General features: G+C 42.0%; 2 protein-coding genes across 6 annotated transcripts in view; one reads left to right on the top strand and one right to left on the bottom strand.

Moving 5' to 3' along the window:
- GET1 (guided entry of tail-anchored proteins factor 1) overlaps nucleotides 1–12659 on the top strand; it is a 97960-nt gene that overhangs the window by 53675 nt on the left and 31626 nt on the right. The window lies entirely within an intron of this gene.
- On the bottom strand, nucleotides 2660–10022 carry HMGN1 (high mobility group nucleosome binding domain 1). Of its 5 annotated transcripts, none has more exons than XM_037014732.2 (7): nucleotides 9867–9983; nucleotides 9443–9566; nucleotides 9124–9156; nucleotides 8881–8931; nucleotides 8109–8133; nucleotides 5791–5916; nucleotides 2660–3934 (listed from the first exon to the last, which is right to left on the bottom strand). In XM_037014732.2, exons 1-7 carry the CDS (start codon nucleotides 9954–9956, stop codon nucleotides 3805–3807), a joined length of 579 nt encoding a protein of 192 aa, XP_036870627.2. In that variant the 5' UTR covers nucleotides 9957–9983; the 3' UTR covers nucleotides 2660–3804. The 5 variants fall into 5 exon arrangements, 4 of the variants coding, with proteins under 4 accessions (XP_036870627.2, XP_036870628.1, XP_073087430.1 ...); XR_012129116.1 differs by lacking the exon at nucleotides 2660–3934 and adding an exon at nucleotides 9013–9042 and having other exon boundaries at nucleotides 5857–5916; nucleotides 9867–10022; XM_037014733.2 differs by lacking the exons at nucleotides 8109–8133; nucleotides 9867–9983 and adding an exon at nucleotides 9013–9042 and having other exon boundaries at nucleotides 9443–9613.

Genomic DNA, 12659 nt, shown 5'->3' with positions numbered 1-12659 from the left:
AGCAAATAATCCAATTAAAAAATGGGCAGAGAAGCTGAAAAGACACTTCTCCAAAGGAGAAATTCAGATGGCCAAGAGACACATGAAAAGATGCTCCATATTGCTAGTCATCAGAGAAATGCAAATTAAAACCACAATGAGATATCACCTCACACCGGTAAGGATCGCCACCATCCAAAAGACAAACAACAAGACATGTTGGTGATGTTGTGGAGAAAGGGGAACCCTCTTACACTGCTGGTGGGAATGTAAATTAGTTAAACCATTGTGGAAAGCAGTATGGAAGTTCCTCAAAAAGCTCAAGAGAGATATACCATTTGACCCAGGAATTCCACTTCTAGGAATTTACCCTAAGAATGCAGTAGCCCAGTTTGAAAAAGACTTGATGCACCCCTATGTTTATTGCAGCACTATTTACAATAGCCAAGAAATGGAAGCAACCCAAGTGTCCATCAGTAGATGAATGGATAAAGAACATGTGGTGCATATACACAATGGGATACTACTCAGCCATAAGAAACAAATTCTACGATTTCCAACATGGATGGAGGTGGAGGATATTGTGCTCTGTGAAATAAGCCAGGTGGAGAAAGACAAGTAGTAAATGATTTTTCTCTTTTGTGGAGTATAACAATGAAGCAAAACTGAAGGAACAGACTCACAGAATGTAAGAAGGGACTAGCAGTTACCAAAGGGGTGGGGCAGGGAAGGGCAGGTGGGGAGGGAGGGAGAAGGGGATTCAGTGGTAATATGATTGACCCACACGGTGTGGGGTGATCAGGGGGAAGACAGTGTAGCACAGAGAAGGCAAAAAGTGACTCTGTGCATCTTACTACACTGATGGGCTGTGATTGCAATGGGTATGGGGGGGACACGATAACAGGGGTGAATGTAGTAACCATTGTTTTTTCATGTGAAACCGTAAGAGTGTATATCAATAATACCTTAATAAAATAAATAAATTAAAAAAAAAAGAAAAACCCAAACATACATGAAGAAAATTAACCTCATCTGAAAGAATTGTTTTAGCTTTTGGGATTAAATGATTTTTACCTTTTTCAGGTTTTTTAAAAAACGTAATCCTAATCTTCCACAATCTGAAAACCAGTTTGTTGCTGATTTATTTCCCATCAAACAAGGTTCATTACCTACTTAAGCCTAATGTTTTGCAACTTTCAACTCTCTTGTAATTAAGCATTTTAACTACAAACTCATGGAACTGTGGATGGTGATAGGTGGATTATCTTTAGGATCTCTAAAGGGTACATAAATTACCCATCCTTTAGTTTCACAATGCATTTTAATGGGAAAAATGTCTAAATGACAAATTGCATTCTCTAAGTATTACGCAACACTTACAAATGCTATATAGTGACATAGGGGAAAATTCACAGTATGAAATTACAAAAGATAATGTATAATGGCCCGTTTTGTGTATTCTTGTCAGCAATGGACCTGAGAAAAGTGAGCCTTTAAGTAGCTGTCTAGTAAGTGAATCATGGGTGTTTTTAGCTTGTCTGCACATCCCAGGTTTCTTCCCAGTATGAATGGTTCTTGGACTTGCACAATACACATTTCTCCTCCGTGCACTTGCCCAATCCCCCTCATTTCTGCCCCACAAACCCACACTTGTGCACACTTTCCCAGCACTGCAACGAGTATTTATTCCCTGGGGCTTCCTTGAAATGATCAATCTCAGTACTAGGCAGGTCCAGTGCCTGAAGTCCCCATTAAGTCACCCTTGAAAGGTCCAATTCAACCTAACAAGCAGGGCTACTGTAGTTTTGTGTTTTACTTAACTAAAAGCTGTCTGATTTGTTTGCATTGTTAAAAAGTTGTCTTCCTTGTCCTTTTAGGATGTCTGAATTGATGTCCAGTCAACCACCTATCAATTATTGTTCAGAACTCATTGAAAGGGAGATTGAGTTTTTGTTAAGTAGTCATCCCAGAAAATATGCCACAGTGGTTTTTAAGAAATGTAATTGTTTTCCTTGGACAGTGATTAGTGGGTTCATTTTACCATAATACTCAAGGATGATCTACAAGTACTCCCAATCCATTTCCTAGAGATAGTTTCTTTTAGATATCAACTTGTACATCGAAAAACCGTTTTTTTAAAGAAAAAACCTCTTTAAATATATTATTAGCAATTAGAGTACAACTGAGAAAAGCTGTGACTTAAAAAAAAAAAACTCCTTTATCACCATTCCAATGGATAGGAGAGTTGGGTGGACAGATGCTATAGTTCTGGTACAAAAGCACTGCATGAACTGACATGCAATGAGAGGAAATGTTTCCCTTCGATGTATAAACTCTCATATTCAAAAACTAATCTATCTATATTAAGAAATTAAAGGCAAAATTTTCTTTCCAAGTTTTAGGCCCTCCATAGAATGACCACCATGGGGACCCTGGCTTCTAGTCCTTTCCATTCCCCAGGGATTGCCAAAGCCCTCCTTTGGGTGTTAGTGTGCCTTTTCATTACTTTTTCTGTTGTCTCACCCTTCTGTATATTATACCACCACACCTCACTGCTCCCTATGAACACATTCAAAATGGTCACTCATGGCGTATACGATGGTCCTTCCAGAGCTGTGACACTCGGGTGCCTGCCTTTAAAGCATTCTTGCCTCTTGCCAATCAATCCACAGAAAAAATGTCACATGTAGAGGTTTAAACTTTATTCCAAAGTCTCCCCTTTTAGCAGTAACCACAGCAAAATTTCTCCAGACCTGGTTTTCTATTTGGCAAATCAGTGCAGGTGTCCTATACCACTTTTAAAGGTTGTGTAGATCACAATAATGGAAGTATGATATACATGAAAGCAAATCTTGAAAATATGCACACGAACCAAACCAGATCTCACTCTAGTTTAGTCTGTACTTACAAGCTTACCACATGAGTGAATAATTACATATTTACTTTGCATCAGAGGACATGACTTGTTTTCTCATTACTAAACCACCTTTAGAGCACATTGTAGGTGTTCAAGTATTAAAAATCAAAGACTTAAGTTTTAAGAAACTCTGGAAGAACAAATGTGGAAATTCTTGACATAAAATTTAAGCCAGAACTTAATTCATGTGCTTCAAGAAATTCTTTTAGAATTGAGGTTTTATTTGAGGGTCAGTACACAGACATCTTAATCTGTACACAATTCTTAACGTACATACCAAATATCTAGAAAATCATGTAACTGTGATTTTTTTCTCAAGTTATTCCAGTGACTTTCCAGCTTAAACTTTCGAGGCAAGTTTTCCTTAATAGGATATCAAGTACCGTATCTTCAAATATTGATATGCTGTTACATCAGTTTCACTAATTCACAACTTATCATATACACTACATATGTAGATTTTTAATCTTTCACAGCACATTAACAAAGTTACTAGGAAAACTGGACTACCAAGACCAAAGATGTTACAGAGTGCACACAATTCTGACAGGAGAGCCAAGATCAAGGAGTGGTTTTCTTTAGGAAACCTACCAGAGACAACACAGGAGTAGAAGTAATTTAAAATGTTCAAGATATATTAAATGCACAACTGACTCCAAATTGCCATTTGGTTTATGTTTATATTACAGGATATAAAAACTACTCCCATTATGGAATGTTAAGCTGACACCCAAGACAATCAAAGCGTCCCATATTCAATACCCCACTATTTTCTGGTTGTACCAAAAAATAAACAACCAGCAAATGATTTCACCTCTTAAAAAAAAGCATTTACACTTAAAAAATGGGATGAGGTGGGATCCCCTCCTTCTTAAAAATGTTTCTAGAACTACTAAAAAACTTGCCATTTACAAAATAGTTGATAAAAATATTCCTCTGGATTGTACAAGAAGGGAGACAGGGACCACTGATAAGACATGGTATATGATATTAATCAGACTTGGCTTCTTTCTCTCCTGCTTCATCAGAGGCTGGACTCTGCAAATCAAAGGAAAAGTAATGACCAAAACAGAAAGGAAAATGATTCACATTACTGCTAAGATCATGGAGGTCTTCAGCATTTAACACATCTAAGTTTTACTATACGTAACTATTAGGTCTTAAAAACACAGCCAATCTTCATTATTTTTGGATTCTTTACCTGTAAATTCACCTATTCACTGAAATTTATAACACCAAAATCAACTCTTGCCACTTCCATGGTCACAGACACAGAGCAGCAACAAATCTGAGTTGCTCCAAGTACTTTCCCAGCGGATGCTATTCTGTCTCATTTCAGTTCTATTTCTATTTTTGTGTCTTTTCTCCAGTCTTTTTGGTGCAATATTTAACTTTTTTGGGACAAGCACAGTATTGTCTAGTATTGCTAAGTTTGAGATGAATATGATGTGCTTTGTGGAGAAATATACGCTGGGTAGCTTCAGTAGGCATTTAGGCATGAGTTACAGTGCTATTTCTGTTGGCTCTGAGTTTGATGTTAACGTAACAGTGGCATACATGCCACAGACAAAACATACAGTAAGGGTGTGCATTCATCAGCTAATGGAAATGCTGTGATCAGAGTATAAGAATCTAACCCAGTATTTCACCTATGTGCAGGTGGTTCAGAATTCACAGCAACCTTACAGGACACAAACCATGATGAATAATGAGAATCAACTGCAGCTTGGTAACATGTATTAGAAGTTCAAATAATTTAGAACAGCAGTATAATGTCATCTTAATATTGCATAATGTTTAAAGTGGGTTAAACAAGAAAATGTAAACTGTGATAGCAAGTCTTACAATTTAGGAATAAATACTTGATTACTTTAAAACTTCATCTATAAATATAAAAGTTAAAAATGATACTGTGGTTTATCTTTCCTAGTTTAACCAACCTAAAAAAAAAAGCGTGGCTTAGAAAAAGCTATTTATCAAAACCTTGAAGCACACTTATATTTTTAAGAAAAAGCCTCTGTTCCTCATAGCTTAAAATAAGTTTTTTGATTCGTTGAACTGGGAGTTATTATTCCCAGACAAGTGGCTACTTTTAAGAAAAAATTTTTATTAGAAATAAAATTGTAAAAAAATGTGCCCAATGAGGGGAACTTTTAAATTCTAAAGCAATATACAGAATGTAAAAACAAAACAATAGTAGTTCTACAGATGGCAATAGGAGACCAGGATTAGTTTAAACAAGCCCCAGGGTCATGTGAAATAAAGAGAAGTGAGTGTTATACCACCGAGTAAATTAAATCCTTTTAACAACCCACACCAGGAATTTTAACAATCAACACTAGTACAACACAAATGGGGGATGTTACTGGTAAAACAGCAAGTACAGGTGCCCCTTGAACAAAGTGATGGTTAAGGGTACTGAACCTCCCACCCCCTCAACACACACCGAAGAGTAAAAAATCCACACATATTTTGACTCCTCCCAAACTTAACTAATAGCTTGTTGATCAGAAGCCTTACCAGTAACAAAAAATCAATTAATGCATGTCTTGTGTATGTATTAAGGTACTGTATTCTCACAAAAGAAAAGGCAATGTTTTTTCAAATTGTCAGACTTCCAAATAATTTTCTAATATATTTATTGAAAACAATTCATATAAACAGACCCCTGCAGTTCAAACCTGTGATGTCCAAGGGCCAACTTATTTCTTGTTCACTCACTTAAAAAGAAGCAATTTACATATGTATTTTCAAATATGATCTAATTCATAAAACAATTACTCAGTTACAAAACTTTGCACAATTATAAAAAGTAAAGGCTACCCTATCTGCTACTGATAATACCCAATTGATTATCTACTGTTCTGAGTCAAAATCACAAGAGCACTTCTGACCTCATTTTTAGTTTCTCCGTTTTCTGCAGGTAAATCTTCTTTAGCTTCCTGGTTAGCCACTTCGGCCTGCTTTCCCTTTGCTCCCCTTTTCCCTTTTGTTTGCACTTTCTTGTCTGAAGATTTATCCTATGACAGAGTAAGAGTATATTAAGTATAAATGTACTCCTATTATTTTCTGACTTGCTATAGAGACAGTATTCACAGGTGGTGTGATGGTAATGCTGTGTCACATGTCAGCCTGCATTATTTAGCAGACGTTCTACACAAGACACCTTAAGGTCCATCCCCAGTCATCAGGACAAGGGATGCTAAGGAGAACTATCTAACAGTACTGACATACCAAGCATCCTTGGACTTGATCAAACCTAAATTCTGAGCTACACAACTTCACTTTCTCAGTCACCCACTACTTTCTGAAGTTCCACATGATCAAACAAATAAAGAGAATAGTTGCAGGAAACTTCATCCCACTGTAACCCTACCCACCCCCCAAACTTCCCTTGAGCATTAACAATAATCAGACTGTCAAATAACCACTGTCCTGTTCAGACATTTACCCTCACAATTAACTCTTCACCTGAAAAAAAAATACCACATTGTAACGGTCAGGGTATCCTGCTACAGTTATCCCTTGGTATCATTTACTAAATAGCTGAAAGTATCAATTTTGAGTCTATCATTTTCATTTAGGTGGGGAATCTGAAAAGCACAGGTATTAGTATGAGGATAAAAGAGGTTAAAAATTTAAACCACTTTAAAGCAATAGGAATCAGTATTTTTGGACACCATCCATCAATGTTCAGGTGAAGGGAAGCCTAACACTTGTTAGTATTCCCTGCAAATAAAGAATGCAGGAACAGCTAAATTAAATTAGATCATCGGTGAGTTGTATCAAAGACCCCTCTCAGTACTGACCCAATACTTGCCACAGACAGACAAGCAGAACTCCTGCTTGGACAAACAACTCCAATGTTAAAGAGGGGGAAAATATCAGTGCAATGTATTCTGTACCAAAGGTGACATTCCACATGTAAGCATCACAGCTACTAAATTTTCCATGTCTTTAGGATATTAAGTTATGTAAACATCATATTTGGGACAATACTGCTACATATATGGCTACCATGAACTGTCACAATAGCTTTTGTACTTAAAACTGTTCTTTTGTTTCTTCAGGTTTCTCATTAATTTCATTACTACTATTCTAATAACCAAAAAAAAATTTAAAACCTTAAATGTGAAAGATAACCTTGATTAAATAACCTGAGCTAAAACACCACTTTTAACATTACTAGTTAGAAAGCTTGATGGAAACAAAAATCAACATGCTTTCCTAATGTTTCAACCCTCAAAATACTTTTATTAAGAAAATTACACAAGTCAGATGCACACTGGAACACACATGCTTTGTTAACATTGTGTCCCAGTAGAATGATAATCAATACATAAAAGTTTTCCCTTCTGTTTAAGGCTTTAAATTGGATTATGATGACAAAGATGTATTATAAAAAATAAAGCAACCACCCCTCCCATTTTTCCTTTGTGAAAACTTAACTGACAAGTTTGTTCCTCAAGGAACAAAGACATAAAGGCTTACCTGTTGGCCTCTCAGAAAGAAATATGTTGAATGTATCTCACATCCCAAACCCAACTGGGGGTAAAATCTCAACTGTTTTCATTTTAAAAGAACTTTTAGGGCAGACCAAAATATAGGCAGAAGTAAATAAGGAAGAAAATTTTAAGAGGGAAATGGGCATAGTATTTCAGCTAATTAGATAAAAAAAAAAAAGACTCAAAGCAGGATAATACTACACTGTTCGTGCCAACAATCTGCAACATCTGCTATTCTTTCAGTTTTCCTGAAAAACTTGAGATACTCTTTGTGTACAGAGAATTACTGCATTATCTTCTGGTGTAAGAAATTCTAAGTTAAGGTACCATGCTTTATACCTTCTTCCCCTTAAGAAAAAAAAAAATCACAAAGCAGAACTTTGTATTGAAGAAAAGTAAACATTTTACAGTCAGCCCAACACCATGAATGTTTCAATAGAGAAATGGAGGAAGGAAACTGATCATGCAGTGCTAAGCTCTACCTGCACTTTTAGAAGAGGGATGATGATGGTGTTAAGGATTTTTTTTTTTGGCAGACTTCAAATTTAAACTCTGTTTTGAGTGAACAGAAATGAGTCACACCATGAATTTCCCCTGAAGAACATAGTAGTTTCCCAGAGGATCATTTCAATACTATACCCCAAATCGAAATTATAATGATTTACGTATATTTTGCTTTTCCAACTTGTTTTCAAGCATACACATACCAAAGGACAACTTCATTCCAAAGACCTGTAACGTGAATAATGCAATCATGAATCTATTCCAGAGCAACGACCATCACAATATTTATGATTAAGTCAGACACTGTTAGGATAAAATGACTTAACTCCTTCACACACAACTGCCCAATAAAATATTCTCGGAATACTGTTAGTTATGCTCTCAGAAAACACAACTCTTTATCTACCCATCCACCCCTGCATGTAGGATCCCCTACCTTGGCTTTTAAATGTTACTTACAAACACCTATGTATTCCCTTTTTCCAGGCCTCAGTCCTAACTTTGCTGTTCTTGCCGAAGGGAAACAACAAGCATGCAAAGAACGCACAAGTGCTAGCCACAAGGTACACAACGTAAAGAATGGATTTCCTCTATAACCTAAAATTATTAGTATCTTCAATTATTTTAAGTTTTTCAAATTCTTCGGCAGCATTAACACAACCCATTACACTCCCTAAACCAGAATGACTATATCCGTTGTATTAACCCAGGCTATAGACAAACTGTTTACCAAAATTATTATAATATAAAAATTAGGGAGGCAAACAGGATACATCGTCCACTTTTCAGGAAACTGTGACAGCTAACTACTGACTACAGTGAGACTTTCAAAGCCAAGATATTAGACACTAACAGTGTCACGACCTCAGAGTCGCTGGTCATGTCTTTTTATTAAGAGAAAGTCACGCCTCAAGGAGCGCTGCAGCATTTCGGAGACACCACGGTCCGGTCTGCTGGTCTAAGGTGGAAACCTACCTTTCCTGCCGCCTTTTTTGGCTTCGTTTCCACTTTTGCAGGAGCAGGTTTCTGAAAGGCAAAGGGAGCACTCAGTTTCCTCACCAGGGACGGTCCCACGGAAAAGAAACCGTCTGGGGTCGCGTTACTTACAGCTGACAACCTGGCCGACCTCCTCTTGGGCTTTGGGAGAGAAAAGAGAATGAGCGGGGAGGGAGGGATGCGCGCAGACAGACCCGCCCCAGGCGCAGGGCCGCCTCTTACCTCCTCCTTCGCCGCGCCCTCGGCGGAGTTGACCTGCGGGAGGAAGCACAGGGCGAGTGGGCGCCGCAGCTACGGGGCCCCGAGAACAATGCCGGCCGCGTGACGTCAGCGGCTTCCCACCGCCCGTTCGAATCTCCCATCCGGCCCCTAGCCGCCGAACGTTCCAGAACACCGCGCTCGGGCCGCCGTGCGCGCGGGCAGGCCCCGCGCCTCCCACGAGGCCCCGGCGCCGCAGTGGAAGCGGCGGGGCCCGGGCTTGCGGGGCGGCGCGTACGCCGGAGCGCGGAGGGGGCGTGTGCGGGCCGCGGACGGCGCTCACCTTCCTCTTGGGCATCGTGCAGGCGCGGCGGGCGCGTGCCGGTTGCCTGCGGGCCGCGGCGCGCCGAGAGCCTTCGCGAAGCTGGGCTGCCTGGCCGCTGCCGCTCCTCCCGCCGCCCGAGCTGCTGCGACCCGCCGCGGGGGCGGTGGGAGAACCGGATGGAACCGGATTGGGAGCCCGCCCCCTCCTCCCTCCCCCCCGCGTTTCCCGGCCTCGGGCTCCCCCTTCCCGCTGCCGGGCCGCCCCCCGCCCCATCCTATTGGCTGCGGGGCCCACCGCGCCGCAGCCCAAGCCCGGAATAGGCAAGGCAGGCTGTCACTCGACCACTGCACCCGCCCCCGCCCTCGCGCCCCCAACCCCCGCCCGCCGTCTCGCGGGGCCCCAGACCCAGGCGAGGGGGCGGGACCCCAGAGGCCGCTCTCACCTCACGGTAGTTTGTTTGAAGCCGAGCCGCAAAGTGCGGTCTGCGTGCCGATTGGCGGAGGCGCACCACGTGGCGGGTAGTCCCGCCCATGTTTTTCCTGGAGATCTGGGAGCCCGCCAGAACCCTAAAAGCCGCAGGGAACGAGTCCCTAGCTCCTGGGAGACTTACTGTTACTGGGAGGGGAGAGATCAAGTGCCAGGTAACTTCTTCCACCTCTGTCGGCAAGAAAGGCTATCTAGGGAGCCCAGCTTCGCATGCCTATGGGAAGCGGGTCCTACTGCGCAGGCGCCGGAGGGGAGGTCGTGGGAAGGAAAGCTGGCGTGGGCTAGGCGCCGGGCACTTCTGCGCAGGCGCGAGTCTTTGCGACTCTTCTGTGCCCACTGCTATTCTCCTCTTACGCTGAAGATCAGCAGGCCGGGGGCCGCCCACCTCCGGCCGTTCTTAACCTGTGGGGTCACCCGGCGACCACGTGCTGTTTTTCACCTAAGCACCTTTTAAAGTGGGAAAAGAACTTAAGGCTCTTTTTGAGCCTGAGCTGGAAACCCCGGAACCAGTGAGGTCGCATATTACCCTATTTCGTTAATGAAAAAATTACATTTAAAATAGGATGAATTGAGTTAATAGAAGTTTTGATGGCAGATTATCAGCTGGGATTCTTGGAAAGTGAGAGATGTGGGAGTATGTCTTGCCAATGGGTTTTAGCCCCCGGGCAAATTTGCTATGGATTCAGTGTGACCAAAAAAAATGACAGCAAAACATTCTTGGGGTGAAAGGTTTATACCCAACTTTATTTCCATGTGACAGGTCAGTCACTAAAAGCCCGTTCACTCAGAGCAGGTCTTCATGCAGCAAGCCAGTCTCTGCCTCTGGGCCCCTCTGTATGTACAGTCGTGCCTCTCTGCACAGTCGTTCCGCACAGCTGTCCTCTGGGCCTCTATGCACAGTCGTCCTGCGCAGCTGTCCTCTGGGTCTCTGTCCCAGGCGCTGCCACCACTCCAGCCTCTGCTCTGCTCTCCTGCAGCCTTGCAGCTCTGCCACCGTGTCATGCCCAGAGCACTGGGTGGAGCTCTTTTTATAGAGTCAACAGCCATGTATTGCCCACAGGTGTGCAGTGAGCTAGTCAACCACAGCCAGGTGAGAATCCTGGCCACAGGAACTCTCATTTTATCTACTGAGTACTTTTAGCCCAAAACATTGGACACAGACCAACTGTCCATCCTTAAAGATGCCGGGATAAATGGTGGCACCGTCACAGAACGGAGCTGAGCTGCCACAGAGAGGCAGTTTTTTATGGGGGAAGTGAAGTTTGAAAACCACTGGTTGGACCGTGTGGCTGCTAGTCAGTAACTCTAGTGACTTCCCTTCTTATTCGAGAAGGTCTGAAGCCCTTAGACTGGCTTGTAGAGCACTCTGCAGCTGGCCCACTTCACTGATTCCCAGAGCCTGTCACCTGCTGTTTCCTGGGCCTCACCTCCTTCGCCAAATTTCACCTTCTCAGCCCTTTTCCAGCCGTTCACTTTAAAAAGTGAAGCTCCCTATCTACGTTTTCTGCCCCATTTTCTCCGTAGCGTCTATGGAATATAGCTATACTGAATATAAAGTTATACACTCAATGAATTTCAGGAGGGATACACAAGAAAGTGGTGTCAGTGGTAGTCTCTGAGGAGAACAACTTGGGGAGGGGGTGGGGGGACTGGGTAGGTTAAAATGTATCCTTTCCTCTTTCCTCTCTACTACCTGAAAAAAAAAAAAAAGATTCACATCATGGAGTGTCTGAGTTTGGGGCATGGACATGTACAGAGCATCTGCCCTGTGCCAGGCATTATGATAGGCCCTGGAGTAGAGAGACTACACATTGGGCATGTATCCCAAGGACTGGGAGTGGTAGTTTAGTGGGGAGACAAAGTACACAGATTGGCCTAGTAAGGGAAAGGAAGCTACAGGCAAGGGGATTGCACATGCCAAGGCACGCAGACTTAGGAGGATGCAGTTACCCTCCGGAGCCTCCAGAGTAGCAGGATGGTGTAGAGAATGGACAGTGAAGAGTAGAGGAAAAATGAGAAAGGACACCTGCAGAAGGCATTTTGTGCCAGGCTAAGGAGTTTGGCCCTTATCCACTGCAAGGTCTTAAAGGGAATGGCATCCTGAGATCTGAACTTAACCTCATAAAGGTCTTTCTCCAATGAAAACTGAAGATGCACGAGCACAGAGGTGACAAGCTGGTAGCCTACAGACACTTGCTTTAGCACATAAAGTTGGCAATGCAAGCACAAAAAGTAACCAAAGAACTCAGTAGAAAGACTGTTTGGTAGTATCTTTTAAAACTAAGCAGACACTCTATGACTCAGTAATTCCACTCTTAGAAACATACCCCAAAAATGCTCACATCTGTTCACCAGAAGACTTGATTGAAGTAGAGTATTCACAGCTCAATTACTTTTATAGGCCCAAACTAGCAACAGGAGACTGGATGAATAAAGGGAAAACTGTTCAGCACTGAGAATGGACTGCGCAATTACACACAACAAATGTGGATGAATCTCACAAGCACAATGTTAAAAGATGCTGGACCCAAAAGAATACATAGAGTGATTTCATTCATAATTTACAAAGGCAGAAGAAAACAAATCTGTTTGTCAAGATAGGTTGGGGGTGACACTGGGGACTTGTAACTAGACTTTAGGGGGTTGGTTCTATTTCTTGATCTGGACGTTGGTTGCACTGATGCCTACACTTTGTGAAAATTGAGCTATGTGGGTATGTATACATTTATGGGTTTATATGAGGAGCGAA

Source organism: Manis javanica, chromosome 3 (assembly GCF_040802235.1).
Source record: "Manis javanica isolate MJ-LG chromosome 3, MJ_LKY, whole genome shotgun sequence".
In the NCBI taxonomy this organism is placed as follows: domain Eukaryota; kingdom Metazoa; phylum Chordata; class Mammalia; order Pholidota; family Manidae; genus Manis; species Manis javanica.
This window is presented reverse-complemented; position numbering and strand designations above follow the sequence as displayed.